We start from the raw sequence: 19618 nt of genomic DNA on the forward strand, positions 1-19618 counted from the left end.
GATAGTGGCATGTATAGAATATGATAGTGGTGTTGGTGGTAGATAGTGGCATGTATATAATATGATAGTGGTAGATAATGGTAATATATAATATGTAAGTGGCATATAATGGGTTATAATGATGTTTGTAATATCTCCTATATAAGGAGTGTCATTTGGTCTTGTAAAATAAGAAGTTTTGAATATAACAGAAATATATTCCTTCTTCCTCATATTTTCGGAGTTCTTCTTCCTCATATTTTCTAAGTTGGTATCAGAGCTACAAAAAACACAGCAGCCCTAAAACCGTCATAGCCATGTCGGAAGTCACGTCCGAAACCACTTCAACCCCTGCCGCTGCCATTCCGGTGAAAACGTCCAACTCTCACTCTGTCCAAATCACCACCATCCGCCTAAATGGTGATAATTTTCTCCGCTGGTCACAATCTGTCCGGATGTATATCCGTGGGCAAGGAAAGATCGGTTACATCACTGGTGACAAGAAGGCTCCTGCTGTTAATGATCCGCTGTTCGACAGTTGGGACGCTGAAAACTCCATGGTTATGACATGGTTGGTCAATTCCATGAAGGAGGATATAAGCTCTAATTACATGTGCTATCCTACTGCACAAGAATTGTGGGATAATGTTAGTCAGATGTATTCTGACCTAGGAAATCAATCTCAAGTTTTCGAATTAACTTTGAAGTTGGGAGAGATTCGTCAAGGAGATGATTCCGTCACCAAATATTTCAATTCGTTGAAAAGGTTGTGGCAGGATCTTGACATCTTCAACACATACGAATGGAAATCCGTTGACGACTGCAACCACCACAAGAAAACTGTGGAAGACAACCGTATTTACAAGTTTCTTGCCGGCCTCAACATTGAGTTCGATGAAGTGCGAGGAAGAATTATTGGCAGACCTCCTCTCCCATCCATTGGCGAAGTATTTGCCGAAGTCAGAAGGGAAGAGAGCCGAAGGAGCGTCATGCTTAAGAAAAAAGGTACTGGTGAATCAATTGAAATTTCTGCTTTAATTAGCGATGCTGCGGCCAACAAGGCTGCAAATTACCAGCGCAGGTTTGATGATAAGCCACGGGTCTGGTGTGATTTTTGCAACAAGCCTCGCCATACACGCGAAACGTGTTGGAAGATCCATGGCAAACCTGTCAACTGGAAAAGCAGCAAACAAGGAGAGAAGAATCGTGGCTTTCCTACCGCTAATGAAGCCGATTCAAGTCCCTTCAACAAAAAGCAGATTGATCAACTCTTAAAGCTGATAAAATCCAACTCCTCATCCGGTACTCTTAGTGTTTTGTTGGCACAAACAGGTAGAAATCCTAAAGCCTTCTCTTGCCTAAACTTCTCTCCGTGGATCATAGATTCCGGTGCCTCCGATCACATGACTAGTTTTTCCCATTTATTTAGTACCTATTTCCCTTGTTCTGGTCATGACAAAATCAGAATAGCTGATGGTAGTTTTTTACCTATTGCAGGAAAAGGATTTATTAAACTAACTGAGAAAATTAATCTCAATGCTGTTCTTCACGTCCCCAACTTAGCCTGTAACATTTTGTCTGTCAGTAAACTATCTAAGGATTCTAATTGTCGTGTTACATTTTTTGAATCCCATTGTGAATTTCAGGACCAGAACTCGGGGATGATGATTGGACGTGCTAGGATGCTTGAAGGTCTTTACTACTTTGATGAAGTACCTGTTAGTAATAAAAAAGCTCAGAGCTTTAATAGTACTAGTTCAATCTTAGTTCGAGAAAAAATAATGCTATGGCACTATAGGCTAGGACATCCTAGTTTTCTTTATCTGAAACATTTATTTCCAGAATTATTTAAAGGGATTGATTGTTCTTCTTTTCATTGTGAAAGTTGCATTTTTGCAAAATTTCATCGCTCTACTTATTTGCCAAAACCTTACCAGGCTTCCAAACCTTTTTATTTGATTCATAGTGATGTTTGGGGCCCTTCTAAAATCACTACTCTTTCTGGTAAAAGATGGTTTGTTACATTTATTGATGACCATACCCGCTTATGTTGGATTTATTTGATGAATAAAAAATCTGACGTGAAAAATTTATTCACAAATTTTTACAATATGATTGAAAACCAATTTCAAACCAAAATTGGTATTTTACATTCTGATAATGGAACCGAATATTTCAATGAGCAGTTGGGTGAGTTTTTGGAAAAAAAGAGAATTTTTCATCAATCTACATGTCGGGATACCCCTCAACAAAATGGCATTGCAGAACGAAAAAATAAACATCTACTTGAAGTAGCACGTGCTATAATGTTTTACATGCATGTTCCTAAATATTTATGGGGTGAAGCAATTTTAACAGCCTCTTATTTGATAAACAGGATGCCTACAAAGGTGTTAACATACAAAACACCTTTCGATTGTCTCAAAACTTTTTTTCCTGACATGAGGTTGTTTTCTGATTTACCGGCCAAAGTTTTTGGATGTACTGCCTATGTTCATGTTCCTAGTCAATTTCGTTCAAAACTTGACCCCCGTGCTATAAAATGTGTTTTTTTGGGTTATTCCTCAAACAAAAAGGGGTATAAGTGTTTCGATCCTCAAACCAAGAAATTTCATGTGAGTATGGATGTGTCATTTGTGGAAACAAAATCCTATTTCCCCAACACTTCTCTTCAGGGGGAGACAAGTGGAGTAGAAGACCGTTTTTGGGATATTTCTATCCCGCTCCCCAATGTCATTTATCCTACACAAAAATCACATCTGTCTGATAATGATCACTTAGGAGAACCAAGTTCTATGGTGCCTAGTCAAGAAGATTCTTGTTTAGGGGGAGAAGTACTACAAAATGATCTAAATCCTGAGCTTCAGGTTTATACTAGGAAGCGATTTCATCTAAGGAATAATGACCTGAATGTCCATTCTAATGACCTGAATGTCCACCCGAGTTCTGGCATCGAAATTTTAGGTAATCCTATTCCTTCTATTTCCGACCTTGATGTTCCTATAGCAATTAGGAAAGGTGTCCGAAATTGCATTAAACATCCTATTGCAAATTACCTCTCCTATCAAAGACTGTCTAAAAACCATAGAGCTTTCACATCTAGGATTTCACACTTGTTTGTTCCAAGGAATATACAGGAAGCATTGGATGATCCGAATTGGAAATTAGCAGTCATGGAGGAGATGAATGCTTTAAGGAGAAGTGGTACTTGGGAGATAGTTGATCTACCCAAAGACAAGAAAACAGTTGGGTGTAAATGGGTGTTTACGATAAAATGTAGCGCAGATGGAAGCGTTGAGAGATACAAGGCGAGACTGGTGGCTAAAGGCTTCACTCAAACTTATGGGATCGACTATCAGGAGACGTTTGCTCCTGTTGCTAAAATAAATTTCATCAGAGTACTGTTATCTCTTGCAGTAAATTCAGATTGGCCTCTACATCAACTTGACATTAAAAATGCATTTCTCAATGGTGATCTTGAAGAGGAGGTGTTCATGAGCCTACCACCGGGATTTGAGCAGAGACTTGGAAGCGACAGAGTATGCAGATTGAACAAGTCATTATACGGACTCAAACAATCACCAAGAGCGTGGTTTGAACGCTTTGGGAAGGCAGTTATCAGTTGTGGCTTCTCGCAGAGTCAAGCAGATCACACAATATTTTATAAACATTCAAAAAACAGTAAAATTGCAATTTTGATTGTTTATGTTGATGACATCATTTTAACTGGTAATGATGAAGCAGAGTTAGCAGCCCTCAAAGAGAAACTCGCAAAAGAATTTCACATTAAGGATTTGGGAGCCCTTAAGTATTTCCTCGGAATGGAATTTGCAAGATCCAAGGAAGGTATATTTGTTAATCAGAGAAAATATATTCTTGATCTCCTTGGAGAAACAGGTATGCTTGGTTGTAAGATGGTGGAGACTCCGATCGAGCCTAACTTGAAATTACAAGCTGCTAAGGCTGAAGAAGTCAAAGAGAGGGAACAATATCAGCGACTTGTCAGGAAATTGATTTACTTGTCTCATACGCGGCCTGATATTGCCTTTGCAGTCAGCATGGTAAGTCAGTTCATGCACTCACCAGGGGCAGAGCACTTTGAGGCCGTTTATAAGATCTTAAGATATTTGAAAGGAACTCCAAGGAGAGGCTTACTGTTCAAAAAACATGGACATCTTCAAGTTGAAGTATACACAGATGCAGACTGGGCAGGAAGTGTTACAGACAGGAGATCAACATCCGCATACTGCTCCTTTGTAGGTGGGAACCTAGTTACATGGCGGAGTAAAAAACAGAATGTGGTAGCTAGAAGTAGTGCAGAAGCAGAGTTCAGAGCTGTTGCCCATGGAATCTGTGAAGTAATGTGGATTAAAAGAATTCTTGAAGAATTAAAGCTTTCTCACCCGACACCTATGAAGGTCTATTGTGACAACAAAGCAGCTATATCTATAGCTCATAATCCAGTTTTACATGATCGCACAAAACATATAGAAGTGGATAAACATTTCATCAAGGAGAAAATCAATGCTGGCATAATCTGTATGACCTACCTTCCAACAGGTGAACAATTAGCTAATGTGCTAACGAAGGGACTACACAAGAAGCAATTTGATAAGCTGACTAGCAAGCTGGCTATGGAAGATATCTTCAAACCAGCTTGAGGGGGAGTGCTGGAAATTTGTGTTAATGCATATAATAAGATAGTGGCATATGATAGTGGCGTTGGTGGTAGATAGTGGCATGTATAGAATATGATAGTGGTGTTGGTGGTAGATAGTGGCATGTATAGAATATGATAGTGGTGTTGGTGGTAGATAGTGGCATGTATATAATATGATAGTGGTAGATAATGGTAATATATAATATGTAAGTGGCATATAATGGGTTATAATGATGTTTGTAATATCTCCTATATAAGGAGTGTCATTTGGTCTTGTAAAATAAGAAGTTTTGAATATAACAGAAATATATTCCTTCTTCCTCATATTTTCGGAGTTCTTCTTCCTCATATTTTCTAAGTGAAAGGAAATTGTGCCAGTAGTAAATGACTGGAAAAAGCCTCTATGTTTGAAACCAAGACTATAATGGGTGGACTAACTATGTACTCAAATATATATTGGTTGTTTTTGGTGTGTACTCAATTTGTTGTATTTGAATTTTGTTAAAATCCACCTACTCTCCACCTACTTCACCCACTTAAACCTACTCCACTAAACCTAACCCACTACACCACTACCACCTCACCTACTCCACTAAACCTAACCCACTACACCACTATCACCTCACCTACTCCACTAAACCTAACCCACTACACCACTACCACCTCCACTTCACCTACTCCTTACCTACTACACACTCACCCTCTTCTATATATAGGAATCATGAATCATTGTAATAGATATCAATATAACATTAAGATCAATCAATAATACAATTCTCTATTTCTCTTTATATATTAAATTTTTAATGGTATCAGAGCTATAGGTTAAGCTCTTGGTGTTCTTCGCCTTCCGGCGGGCGGCAACCTTGCCTTGACCGCCCGCCGGATTTCATTTCCCTATACAAATCATAACCCTCTCAAGGCTTGTGCAGCCCGTGAAGTGTACTGTTCCACTGTGATCACAGCTGTCACTGCTCAGAACACCATTGGAGTTCAGGGTGTGAACATTGTGCCCGAGGATTTTGTTGCAGAGCAATTAAAGTCCGTGCTGTTTGACATGAATGTTGATATTGTGAAAACAGGCATGCTTCCTTCCATTGGCATAGTCAAGGTTCTTCATCACTGTCTCAAGCAGTTCCCAGTTAGAGCTTTAGTCGTTGGCCCTGTAATGGTATCTACAAGTGGAGATGTATTGGCTGGACCTTCCACACTTATGGAATCTTTAGTGGGTTTTGATGAGGGCAGAACAGCATTGACATCTGAAGAAGGTGGAGTGCTTACAGTGGTCGAAGTTCTGGAAAGTGGGTCTCTTCAAAGCCGTGAGCACGCAGTGGATGTGTGAGGCTTCCTCACCGGAGTGTTTCTCTCCATTGTTACTTGGAATCCAAAACAAACCAATACTTTGCCTTTCTTTCTTTTTCTCTTCCCTTTTCCAACCTTCTCCACTCATTTATTTTATTATTATTTTGTACAAATCCAACCCATCCTTTTTTCTTTTTCATTCTTTCCACACACTCATGTTCCCCACTCAACTTTTTTACTCCATCTTTTGAAAAGCAACCAACACACCCGCCCACAACTTTAAATCTCCCATTTCTTTTTTATTTTTTTATTACTTTCACATTCACACACTTCTCTTCAATTTTCTTTTCTTTTATAAAAAAAAAAAAAAAAAAAAACAAAAAACAAAAAACAAAAAACAAAAAACAAAAAACAAAAACAAAAACAAAAAAAGACGCAGGAAGATCTGCACACCAAACTCATTTTATTCATGTCAGGGCTCACCCCGATCACCATGTTTCCACATACAAAAAAAAAAAAAAAAAACAAACAAACAAACACCCACATTCACAGGTGGGATTTTTCTTCTCTACTCTGCCGCCGGTCTTTTCTTCTTGCCTCCGTCCTGGGCGGCCCTTGACGGTGTTGCCTCCGTGTTTCCCACTCCACTGGGCACGATCACTACCCCCTGCTCCTCCCCTGCAGTATATGGCGGACCTCCAAATCGGAACATCACGGTGGCCTTCCGCTTCAGCTCCTTGTTTTCTGCCTTTAGCACGCTTATCTCTGCTCGCGCATCCTTATACATGCGTTGGAGCAGAGCCAGCTGGGAGTTTAACTGCTGCACCTCATTTGTCCTACTCTGCAGCCGGTGCGATAGATTTGTAACCGCCGTCATGGTTTCCACACATGACTTCAACGTATACTGATTGGCCTCCACATCCGACTGCACCGCCATTTTTTGCTCCACAGACCGCATCGGAAAGTTCAACGGAGCAAACTCCGGGGCACTTGGTTGAGGTTCCAGTGCCACCGCACCAGTTTTCTCTCTTGTTGACTCGTTGAGGTCTGGAAAGAGAGTGAGCAGACTCCGGGAAGACGAGGCCATTTTCTGGGCAACAGAGTATTACAGACTATCTCTCGCAACAGAGTGTTCCAGACTCTCTCTCTCAGCACAACGAAGAGTTTTTCAGAGAAATTCGCAGGTTTTTTGTCTCAGCCTCTGCCTCAGCCTCAGGTTCAGTCTTGGTTATATAGCCGAGGCAGCCACGCGCATCGCGCGCCTCTTGACGCCCGACAAACTGGCACGCCTTTTCATGGCACATCTTTTGATAAAGTGGGCGCGCCTTTTGAGGGCGCGACTTTTGAGGGCTCACTATATATATCCATATATATATATATTTGGGCAGCCTATATACACCATCATACAGTGTATTTTTTAGGGGTCCGACAAGACTCTGTAAACTGTCCCGACATTGATTCCGGTTAGCTCCTTTATGGGTCCGACAAGACTCTGTAAACTGTCCCGACATAGATTCTGGTTAGTTTCTACAAGGGTCCGACAAGACTCTGTAAACTGTCCCGACATAGATTCCGGTTAGTTTCTACAAGGGTCCGACAAGACTCTGTAAACTGTCCCGACATAGATTCCGGTTAGTTTCTACAAGGGTCCGACAAGACTCTGTAAACTGTCCCGACATTGATTCCGGTTAGCTCCTTTATGGGTCCGACAAGACTCTGTAAACTGTCCCGACATAGATTCCGGTTAGTTTCTACAAGGGTCCGACAAGACTCTGTAAACTGTCCCGACATAGATTCCGGTTAGTTTCTACAAGGGTCTGACAAGACTCTGTAAACTGTCCCGACATTGATTCCGGTTAGTTTCTACAAGAGTCCAGCAAGACTCCGTAAACTGTCTTCTACAACGGTCCGACATGACCCCATAAACTGTCTTCTACATCGGTCTGACACCGCCATCCAGTGTCCTCTACACCGTTATGACACCACCATACAGTGTCCTCTACATGGTTATGACACCCCCATACCGTGTCCTCTACAACGTTATGACACCACCATCCAGTGTCTTCACCAATGGTCTGACACGACCATACAGTGTCTCTTATCCTCTTTTATTTTTATGTATTTTCTTGTTTTGTTACTCTCTCCAAACTCAAGTTGGTTAGTTCCTATCCCCCTTGAGTTTGCGGGGGGCTGTTAAAATCCACCTACTCTCCACCTACTTCACCCACTTAAACCTACTCCACTAAACCTAACCCACTACACCACTACCACCTCACCTACTCCACTAAACCTAACCCACTACACCACTACCACCTCCACTTCACCTACTCCTTACCTACTACACACTCACCCTCTTCTATATATAGGAATCATGAATCATTGTAATAGATATCAATATAACATTAAGATCAATCAATAATACAATTCTCTATTTCTCTTTATATATTAAATTTTTACAAATTTTTAGAAAAATATTATTATCATTTTTAATATCCCCTTGTAGAATATATGCAGTTCATTGTCCTGTTGTTTCCTTTCCGTTGTTTTACCACCTCTTTTCTCCTCTTTTGTGATTCAACAGATAAAAGCTGTCCTTGATGTGGCAACAAAGATCAACCGTATAGTTCTATTATCTGGGACGCCTTCTTTGTCAAGGTTGTCATAATCTGACCTGCAGCAAATTTCCAGGATTAAATTTTGATGACATAAGTTTATTATCCAATTCTTTTTGTATTCTTTCTTTGTGTTTTCAGTCTTGGATCTTTTTAATGTCATTTTTATTTAGTTTTATGCTTTATCATGTTTAATGCATTCTAATGTCTTATCGTGCATATTCTCCTAGGTGATCATAGACCATTTGACATCTTCCATCAGATAAATATGTTATGGTAAGTTTTTGTTGCACACGCATCCTACCAGGTTAATTAGATTTCTTTTTATTTTTTAAAGGTGAATTTGGTTTAATAATTTGCACAAGAATGCTTTTTTCCATTTAGGCCTGGTCTGCTTGGACAGAACAAATATGAATTTGCAAGGACTTATTGTTCTGTCAAATTTATCCAGGGTTGTCAAGGAAAAAATTTCCAGGTAATCTTTGGTTTATTCTAAGAATCAGCATACATATGTACACACACACACAGCTAAAAGAGTGAGCCTACTGTTTCCACTTCTTTATGGTGTGTTTTTCTTGTTATTGCTGTCCCCCAAGGGAGAAACATTGTTTGGGTGTATAATTTTGTGAATATGCTGATTAGCCTCTGGTTCTTTGCTTATTCACTTAATTACTTTATGAAGTCTACACAAGACTGCTGTATGGTTGCTCAAGTGGGTTATTATATATCAGGAATGTTATAGACCTATGTGGTGCTAACATATCATGGTTTCATATTCTTGCAGGATTTTTCTAGGGGTGTTCGCTTGGAGGAGTTAAATGTGTTACTGAAGCAGACTGTTATGGTGTGCTTATGTTCTCTGTTTCCATCTTTGTGATAATGTTGAATTTTATTAGTTCATTTTATGCTTGGTTGTTCTTAATCTTGTGTTGGTAGTATATTGTTTTCATGATTTTATGTAGCCTTTAAAGTTACATCTAATGCTGTTGGGCCATGATCTTCAACCATGACATAAATATGACTCCATGATTTGGTTGCTTTTGCAGTGTGCATGGTATTTGAGGACAGTGACTGTCACAAGTGTTTACTTTTGTTATCCCAATCTTTAATATGACATGAACCACCCTTTTTTCTATACTGCAATTGAGCTTATTTAATAACTCAAATCTTTTTTGTTTTCTAGGGTTCAACAATTGTCTGAATTTAAAATATTTTCTATATTAGAAGTTGATGTAGGGTTTGGTATTGAACTGTAGCATAATCTGTTAGTTTGCGACTATGATATTATAATTTCAACAATGTGGAATTACCTTTGAATCTGGTGATTGCAGCTGTATAATACATGGGGACTGTTGTTAACGTACCCACTGAGGAGTTCAACAATAAAATTTTGATCGACCTCTAGACTTGTGTTATCCCCTTTGTTTTTCATTTTTCTTAAATGGTAAGAGTGTTAATATCGTGTTGCTTGTTTTCATATTATAGATAAGACGTTTGAAGAAGCATGTGCTGGTGCAGTTGCCCCCCAAACGTCGTCAGATTATAAGTTTGCAGTTGAAGAGATCTAATATTACTTCAGCAATGACTGCTCGTCGGCTGGTGAAAAGTGATGCTTCAGGAAATGACGACCCTGAAGAGGAGCCTTTAGAGATTTCTGATGAACATGATGGTAATATTCAAATTTTTAACATTTTATTTGATGTGCATAAGTCTTTCGTTAAGTGGGATGGAGTATTGTTTTCATATTACCTTATCAATTATAACTTATAAGTGTACTCATTATTTAAATTAATTTAGGGCAAATTACATATACACCCCTCCAGGTTTGGTTAAATTACAGATACCCCCCTGAGGTTTCGGAAATTACATCCCGCCCCCTGAGGTTTGTATTTTCATAACAATTTACCCCCTGAGGTTTATATTTCATAACAAATTACCCCCTAATTTCTTATGCAAATATAGCATTCAGGGGGGAATTCGTAATTTCTCAAACCTCAGGGGGGTATCTGTAATTTTGTCAAACCTGGAGGGGTGTATATGTAATTTGCCCTTTAATTTTACAATCTTATGATCAACTTATCTCTAATACATTTTTTGGCTGAATCTACTTACAATAATCAAATCCTCTAATTATTTGGCTGACATTGATCATATTGTATATTTTAAAGAATTCCAATTTATTGTTAACTTGGTTTTCAGAGGTTTGTGAGCTGCAGGATTGATTTATGGGTAAAGATGGCATGCTCAAGCTTAAATTATATGAAAATAACAAAGTTTTACAAAATTCTTCTAAGTTACATTATATGAAAACACCATGTTTTACACAATTCTTCTAAGTTTCTCTTTACTTGCTTACAGACTGCGGTAGCTGTCCCGGATCTTTTAGGATACTCTCCAAGGAGGAAATTGGTATTGCAAAGTTGTCAGGGTTTTTTGAGTGGCTTTCCATGCACCCAATCTTTTCAGAGTTAGATGGAGCAGATAATATGGAATTTAGCATCAGTTCTCATAAAATGTTAATATATGCTCATTACCATAAGGTTCTTGATGGAGTGCAGGTGAGGAATTCTGTTGGCGCTAGTTTTTCCAGCATGCTAGTTAGAAACCAATAACATTTCTGATTAAACGTGATTTGCACTCATGGTGTCTTAATTACCGCAATAGCGTCAGGAGTACTTAGGACCATTGTTGTCAAATCAACGAATTCAATTGTGAATCTTAAGATTTATTTTATTTAGCATAATATATAATTTTATATTTGTATATGCATAAAAAAAAAAAATACAGAATGTTTAAAATGAAATAAATATCAATATAACTAAATTGCATATATTTATATACATATAAAACCACATATATCAATATAATTAATTGATCTTTTTTTTTTAATTATTATTTATTTATTTTTTGTGAAAATGATATTTCATGTATTATACAAAAAAAACTGAGTCGCATTTGAATTGTACGATTCACTCAATTTAGGATTCAACAACACGAATAAAATCGTTTTGGTTGAAACTCGTATTGAATCGTCAATTGCAAGATTCTAACAACCATGCTTAGAACAAGGCTTTGAAAATACATGTGCTTGACATGATTTGTAAATTAGGTAACCAAGGGTTCTTCCAAAGCACTAGGGCATGATAAGTGGAACAGTTTGAATTGTGTTAAATAATTATTTGTCTTTACTCATGAATAAGTAGCTTGTGTCTTACCTAGAGTGCTTTTTTTTTTTTAAAAAAAAATTTAAAATTTCATATTTCATATTTCTTCTTGAAAAAAACTCCACCGAGTTCCATTTCCAAAGTTTTGTACTGTGGATCTTATTTATCAAACACCAATAAGATGGCAGTATTTGACTTTTTGATTTGTTTATTTATTTATTTTTAATTTAATAATCTAAATAAATTGCATTGGTAAGAAAAATTGCTGATACTTGCACCATAATTTCTCATTTTCATTTATTCAGGAGTTTGTGTGTGATAAAGGGATTGGATTTGTTCGCATCGATGGGAATACATCTCCCAGGGATAGGCAGTTAGCTGTTCATTCATTCCAGTCATCGAAAGAGGCCTGTACATATTCTCTTTTAGAAGTTCATTAAATTCTTTTAGTTACTACCTTATCCAATGGTCTACTGATTTTATGTGCATTGGTATTTTACCATGGGATTTTCTTTCTTTTTTTTGGACTGGTGATGTTTACAAGCTTAATAGTGATTTTGTAGGGTTTGAACATTGTGTAGACAGCATAATCAGTTATTTGTTAAAAACTGACATTCTGCTGGAGTTAGTGCAACATGTTATGTGCACATCCTTTTTGATATCTTAATTTTTATGTGATTATCCTAGGTTTGCTTGCTTATGGTTGCATCCATTTGAATGGACATGCAACTTATTGGAAAATAAAAAGAAAAGAAATAGATTCAAGGCATTTTATTTATCAAGTTGGTAATAATTTGTTATTTGTCTTCTGCAGGTTAAGATTGCAATGATTGGAATCATGGCTGGTGGTGAAGGACTTGATTTTTCATCAGCACAACATGTTGTGTTCTTGGAGCTGCCTCAGAACCCATCTCATATGTCTCAGGTGTAATTAATTTGCATATCCTTGAGCATTGCTGAATCTTCTCTTTAATCATCAAGAAATTGGTGGATGGTTAAAATTGTCTGTTACTGGTTTAAATTCAGTTATGAACTAATGATTTTTTATTAAGTGGTTTAGGTTTAAGTCTTCTCATTTCTAAATCTTTACCTTACTCTTTATGTATGATGAAGTTATCTTAGCTGGACCATTCAGTGGTCCTGCTTTAAGCTGCCAGCCAATTTGTTCTTGATATCGCTGCTATTTTTATTGTTATTCTTTTAATATTTTAGGCTTGCTACTTATCGTAGCTAGTTTAAGCACTCTGGTTCCTTTTATCTAGTACTATGTGTATATGCAAATATAAATTCTCTTTTACATGCTTCAGTTAAAACTTCAAACCTATTGACCTTCTAGGGGTTCAAGCTCTCCCTCTCAAAAAAAAGAAGAAAAAAATTCCGCCCAAGTTCCACTTCATGCTGCTTCTAACATGTACAAAGAAAAGAAAAATTGTTATAGCCGAGTATCATGCTTTATTGATATGTGTTAGTTTCTTCTGTGATTTTTGGATTGTTAACATGCTTCACATGTTTGAAGGCTGAAGATCGTGCTCATAGGAGAGGGCAAACCAAAGCTGTCAACATATATGTCTTCTGTGCAAAGGTACTCATTTATTTCTTCTTTTCTTTTCTTTTCTTTTGTTTAAAAAAAAATACATTAATGCAATTCTTTGGACAGACAATTTTCTTCTGCAGCTTTGATATGTTTTACTTGTTTTAGGATACTTCAGACGAGTCACGGTGGCGAAACCTGAACAGGAGTTTGCACCGTGTTTCATCTACGACAGATGGGAAGTATGGGGCAATACAAGAGATAGAGGTATTCTTCACAAAAGCACTTGCTTACTTGGGATTTAATACATGATCATTTGATATATTCATCTTAACTACATTTTTTTCTAACTGTGTTGAAATCTCATTATTGTCATTGTATAGGGTATATCTCATCATCATTTTCTACTAGTGGGCCTCAACCCCTTTATATCTTTTTTATTGTTCAGTTGAATCATGGTTGTTTGCCTGTGGCCTTTATAGGAGCTTATTCTTATTTTGAAATGTGGTGTTCTCTATGCTGTGAGGCTAATAACTCTCTACTATGCACTTGAATGAAAAATATATGTAGAAATTTAATGTATAAAGAGAAATAGAGAATTATATTATTGATTGATATCTGTTTGTATACAATGACTCTCCTATATATAGAAGAGAAAAACATATTTACCAACCACACTCAACTCTCACCTAACACACTTACATCTACCTACCACACTCAACTCTCACCTAACACACTCAACTCTACCTACCACACTTACAGCCCCCCTCAAACTCAAGGAGGATAGATACTAACCAACTTGAGTTTGGAGAGAGTAACAAAACAGGAAAGTAAACTAATAAATAAAATAAAACAGGATAGGAGACACTGTATGGTCGTGTCAGACCGTTGTAGAAGACTGTATGGTTATGGCAGACCGATGTAGACGACAGTTTATGGGGTCATGTCAAACCGTTGTAGCAGACAATGTTGTGACAGTTGTTGTGACAGTTTACGGAGTCTTGCTGGACCCTTGTAGAAATTAACCGGAATCAATGTCGGGACAGTTTACAGAGTCTTGTCGGACCCATAAAGGAGCTAACCGGAATCAATGTCGGGACAGTTTACAGAGTCTTGTCGGACCCATGAAGGAGCTAACCGGAATTAATGTCGGGACAGTTTACAGAGTCTTGTCGGACCCATAAAGGAGCTAACCGGAAACAATGTCGGGACAGTTTACATAGTCTTGTCGGACCCATGAAGGAGCTAACCGGAATCAATGTCGGGACAGTTTACAGAGTCTTGTCGGACCCCTAAAAAGTCACACCCTCAAAAGGTGTGCCCAATCTTTCAAAAGGCGTGCCATCAAAAGGCGTGCCCAATCCATAAAAAGACGTGCCATCAAAATGCGTGCCCAATCCATAAAAAGGCGTGCCATCAAAAGTTGCGCCCTCAAAAGGCGCGCCCACTTCATCAAAAGTTGTGCCCGACAGAAAGCGTCGAGTTATCAAAAGGTGAGCCGGAGACGCGGCAAGGCACGTGAGCGACAGAGCGGCGTGTCGGCCGCGTCGTCAGTGTCAATATAAACCAATGCGGAGGCGGAGGAAACCAAACCAGACTGAAACCTCTGAACTTGTCATTCTGAAACAATCTGTAAATACTCTGTATCCAACCCTTCTCGGAAACACTCAGCAACCCAAAAAACATGGCCTCTTCTTCCCGTTCAGCTACCCAGAACATGGCCTCATCTTCCCGTGGTCTGCTCACTCTCTTTCCCGACCTCAACGAGTCAACAGGAGAGATAACAGGTATGGTGGCCCGTGAACCTCAACCAAACACCTCTGGTTTTGCTCCGTTGAACTTTCCGATGCGGTCGGTGGAGCAAAAAATGGCAGTGCAAACGGATATTGAGGCCAATCAGTATACATTGAAGTCATGTGTGGAAACCATGACTGCGGTCACAAACTTGTCGCACCAGCTGCAGAGTAGGACAAATGAGGTGCAGCAGTTAAACGCCCAACTGGCTCTGCTCCAGCGCATGTATAAGGATGCGCGAGCAGAGATAAGTGTGCTAAAGGCGGAAAATAAGGAGCTGAAGCGGAAGGCCACCGTGATGTTCCGATTTGCAGGTCCGCCATATGCTGCAGTGGAGGAGCAGGGAGTAGTGATCGTGCCCAGTGGAGTGGGAAACACGGAAGCAATACCGGCAAGGGCCGTCCAGGACGGAGGCGAGAAGAAGAGACCGGCGGCAGAGTAGAGAAGAAAAAAAAATCCTGCCTGTGGATGTGGTTGTTTTGTGTGTGTGTGTGTGTTTTTTTTTTTTTTTTTTTTGGTGTAAAATGCTGATCGGGGTTGATCCCCGGCATGAAGAAATGACAAGTTCGTAAAATGTTGTTGTTGTTTTTTTTTGTTTTTTTTGTTTTTTATATATATATTTTGGGAGTGTTGTGTTGAAAAAATAAAAATAAAATGAAAGAAAACAAGGGAGAAAGAAAATAGATAAAAAAATATTTATAGATGGATTATCTGAAAAATATCAGTGTGATTGTTTCAAAATAAAGTGGGGTTATTTAAAAAGGAGGAAAAGTGATTTGGGAAAAATAAATAAAAAATAAGTGATTTTAAAATCAAATGGAGGAGAGTTTGAGTAATAGAATATAATAAAAAGAGATATATATATATATATATATATATATATATATATATATATATAAAATAAAGAAGGTGGGGAACAACATGATAAGGGTGTATTTTAAAATGATAAATAAAAGAAAGTTGAAGACAACATGATACCGGTGTGTATGGATGTGATAATGAGAGTGAAACAAACTTGGTGAGTGTGATTAAATAAATAAAAGTGGGAACCAACCCATGTGGGTGGAGGTGGTGTCATTAAAAAAGAAAAGGAAGGAGGATTGGTATCCGTGTAGGTTTATCAAAGACAGCGGTGGCAGATAGCTTCATGCCACTGCCACAGTGACCAACTACACCACATATGAAGTAACGAGTCCTGGTGGCCTTGAGAGGAATGCTGGTGGACCCACTACTGTCTGAGAGTTTCAAGGAGTTTCACGCGAATAACATTCGAGACACTTCCAGGATTATCCTCCAGATGGGTGCTGTGTTGATGTTCGGTGGACAAATGCCAGTAATCAAGGTGGGAAGAATGGCTGGTCAGTTTGCGAAACCCATATTGGATCCATTTGAAGAGAAGAATGGTGTGAAGCTTCCGAGTTACAGAGGTGACAATATCAATGGAGACGCCTTCGATTTGGAGTCGAGAACTCCGGACCCACAGAGGTTGATCAGAGCCTACTGTCAATCTGCAGCAACTCTCAATCTCTTGAGGGCTTTCGACACCGGAGGGTACGCCGCCATGCAGCGAGTCACCCAGTGGAATATGGATTTCACAGAGCACAGTGAGCAGGGAGATAGGTATCGGGAACTAGCTAACCGAGTTGATGAGGCCCTTGGATTCATGTCTGCTGCTGGACTTACAGTTGATCTTCCTATCAGCATAATCAGTCACCCCCCTTGCCCATGGATGTGTATCTGTGTGATATAGCAGAGAGAGAGCTTGTGTGTCGTCTATGTGTGTGTCTGGGTTGACTGGGTGAGTCAAGGAAGAAATTTCAAGGTATGTGTAGAAAATTCTAGCGGACTAGGTTGAGGTCCGGCGGGCGGCCAAGGCAAGGTTGCCGCCCGCCGGTGAAGCGAAAAATACTAAGTGCTTAACCTTGCTCTGATACCATGTAGAAATTTAATGTATAAAGAGAAATAGATAATTATATTATTGATTGATATCTGTTTGTATACAATGACTCCTATATATAGAAGAGAAAAACATATTTACCAACCACACTCAACTCTCACCTAACACACTTACATCTACCTACCACACTCAACTCTCACCTAACACACTCAACTCTACCTACCACACTTACAATATACATTATTGTCCATTTTTCTTTCTGTTGCTATGACTGAAAAGCCTGTGTTATGTATTTGAAATGAAGCTCATTTTATTCTCTATTATAGTTTTTGTACCCTAAAAAAATATCTTTTTATTCAGATTGAAATTTGAGTTATCTCTTGGTAGGCTTTGTGTCGTGGTGTATGGTTTCTGTTTTTGAACATTGTATTACTGGTTTGACAGGTTGAAAGTGTTTCTTATCTAGAAACAGCTGGAAATTTTGAAAATCCAACTTCAGAGGGAGCAACACGGAGTGAAGTCTCTGGTGTAGAGCGAATGCAGCTTCCTAAATTTAACTCTGATCCAGAGTTATTGCCCATTGAAGAATGTGAAGAAATATCTGAAATGGACAAGAAAACCGAAGAACAGAATGAAACTGGTGCCAATTCATCGCAAGATGACAGTTTTCATGCTGAGGTATTATAGCTTCTTGCTTCTAGCATGTTGTTCTGTCTCTTTGCTTATGGCTCTGTTCCACTGATAATTTTGATTTTTTACTTGATAAACAGGCTGACATGGTTTCTGATCTAGATATATGGACGCATTCTGTTCCAAGTAGAGGATTAGAAGCCAATGCTTTTGAAGCTAAAACTGGATGTGCTGAAATAATTTCTTCACATAATTTGGAAGAAGGCTGCGAAGGACGGAATCAGTTGGAAGAGGTGTTACTTGAATAATTCCTTTTCCTCGTTGCAGATTTATAATTTTCTGCTTTATTTGCTTGCTTATTTATTGTTTGTTGTTTTGGTCAATTAATTTTAAATGCAGGGAGGGAATATAATTTCTGAAAGATCTGTCGAGCCGATTGAAGTTGATTCAAGCAACTCTATCCAAGTTGAATGTCTCCGTTTTGAGGTAAAATTTTGGTACCAATACTCATAATAAAATGATATTTTTAATGTGTCATAAATTAGTAAGTTGTAATTTACTTGATTCAGTGATTTATTGTCCCTGCATCAAGATGCCTATTTGTTGTTTTGAAGGGAGTCATTGTGCTGCAGTGTAAGGAGCATGCATGCGGACACAAGATGCATGCATACAAACATGAGATTTGAATAGCATATGATATGGACATGCCGACAAGGCATTTTAAAAGAAAGTAGGATATTGACACGGTGGGGACATAGTGATATATTAGTATCCATGTGTATATCTATAAATGTGAAAACAAAATATAGTCTATATTATTGTCTTCAAACTTGTGCACAACATGTGTTCCATCAATTAAAGTATGCCCAATTTTTAAATAAAAAATAATAGGATACTAGGTGGTTTTGATTGTTTGGAGACCTTGAATTTTTTATTTTTAAATTTCCTTTGTTTGATTTCACTTGTTTTAGAGAATTTTGTTCAGTTATCTAAACAACTATTAAGATTATGATATTAACTACCGTATTCATTTTGATGCTCACATGAGCTAATCAAGCTATACATTGGTTCACCAGCCAATTTTGGCTTGTTTCTGTTCATTGGAAATATAAAATGCATCCTTAGACAGTAATTTGTTTGATTGAGAGCATACTCTTGGATAGCTTGATATACATTGTTGGGCCCATTTCCCAATGGCTTCAATTTTTGGGACAATTGTTGATCAACATGGTATTAGAGCTCAGTTAAGGGGAGGTCTTGGATTCAAGTGTCTTGGTTTGCATTTGTTCCTCGTTTGCATTTTGCTTCTCTCTATGTACGCCTGTTTGCATCTCTGCTTGCAAGACGGGATTGCACGTAAGGAAGAGTGTTGAATAGCTTGATATACATTTAGGCTTTTTGAGTTTTTGACTATTTTAGTAGGCTATTTTAGTTTTTGTGTTTGGGAAGATTGATTGAATTTTTTGTTTGATTGTTATATTGAAAATGTGTTTGAAATGATGTTGAGATAAAAAATAATAAAATTATTCCCAAAAAATTGTGCCTGCCGTGATGATTGATTTGTTGAGATATGAAATGACTAAATTACCCTTGTGTGTTGGAAAGCTAAGTGGTGGTTAGTCAAAAATTAAAAGGGCAAAATAGTAATTTCAAATCTGCCCTGAAACACTTCTGCCAAATCTGTCTGCATCAGTTTCTGAAAAAAAAAAAAAACACACTGAGCTACAGTACAGCTTTTTGGCTATTTGTTTGAATGAGGCTAAAATAGCCTCTCAACCTCCTTCCCAAACACCGCCATTGTTGGATCTATTTCCTAGTAGCCCTAAGCTTTTGTGACAATTTGCCCAACAATACAAATGACTGGAAACACAATTTAAAACGAACTCTTTCGTTGCAGTTGGAAATTTTGGTGTTATTGAAATCAATTTAAGGACAAATTATTAGATTCTGATGACTTTTTTACTACTGTGTAAAGTCATGTACTCTTTCAAACTGAACCTGCATTGGCTGTAGATTAAATCAGATTTTTTTGCCATCTGTGGTAAATGA

At 38.2% G+C, this 19618-nt stretch overlaps 1 protein-coding gene, 1 long non-coding RNA gene and 1 pseudogene across 2 annotated transcripts in view; 2 read left to right on the top strand and 1 right to left on the bottom strand.

Annotated features, from left to right (window-relative positions):
* Nucleotides 1-19618, top strand: part of LOC114309017 (SNF2 domain-containing protein / helicase domain-containing protein / HNH endonuclease domain-containing protein) — a 41530-nt gene that overhangs the window by 8698 nt on the left and 13214 nt on the right. Inside the window, exons 5-17 of the mRNA XM_028254718.2 lie at nucleotides 8523-8596; nucleotides 8794-8829; nucleotides 8938-9028; nucleotides 9338-9397; nucleotides 10039-10222; nucleotides 10912-11111; nucleotides 12023-12124; nucleotides 12532-12642; nucleotides 13234-13299; nucleotides 13417-13515; nucleotides 17384-17617; nucleotides 17710-17862; nucleotides 17969-18055. Of these exons, the coding sequence (XP_028110519.2) occupies nucleotides 8523-8596; nucleotides 8794-8829; nucleotides 8938-9028; nucleotides 9338-9397; nucleotides 10039-10222; nucleotides 10912-11111; nucleotides 12023-12124; nucleotides 12532-12642; nucleotides 13234-13299; nucleotides 13417-13515; nucleotides 17384-17617; nucleotides 17710-17862; nucleotides 17969-18055 (1497 nt within the window). The remainder of the gene's footprint in view (nucleotides 1-8522; nucleotides 8597-8793; nucleotides 8830-8937; nucleotides 9029-9337; nucleotides 9398-10038; nucleotides 10223-10911; nucleotides 11112-12022; nucleotides 12125-12531; nucleotides 12643-13233; nucleotides 13300-13416; nucleotides 13516-17383; nucleotides 17618-17709; nucleotides 17863-17968; nucleotides 18056-19618) is intronic.
* LOC145813523 (uncharacterized) lies at nucleotides 13871-17184 on the bottom strand. The gene is made up of 2 exons (XR_014356651.1): nucleotides 17120-17184; nucleotides 13871-13995 (listed from the first exon to the last, which is right to left on the bottom strand). It is a non-coding gene; the product is annotated as an uncharacterized LOC145813523 (long non-coding RNA).
* Nucleotides 16120-16810, top strand: LOC145813522 (phospho-2-dehydro-3-deoxyheptonate aldolase 1, chloroplastic pseudogene; annotated as a pseudogene).

This window comes from Camellia sinensis, chromosome 15 (assembly GCF_055761805.1).
Source record: "Camellia sinensis isolate YWXY chromosome 15, ASM5576180v1, whole genome shotgun sequence".
Lineage (NCBI taxonomy): Eukaryota > Viridiplantae > Streptophyta > Magnoliopsida > Ericales > Theaceae > Camellia > Camellia sinensis.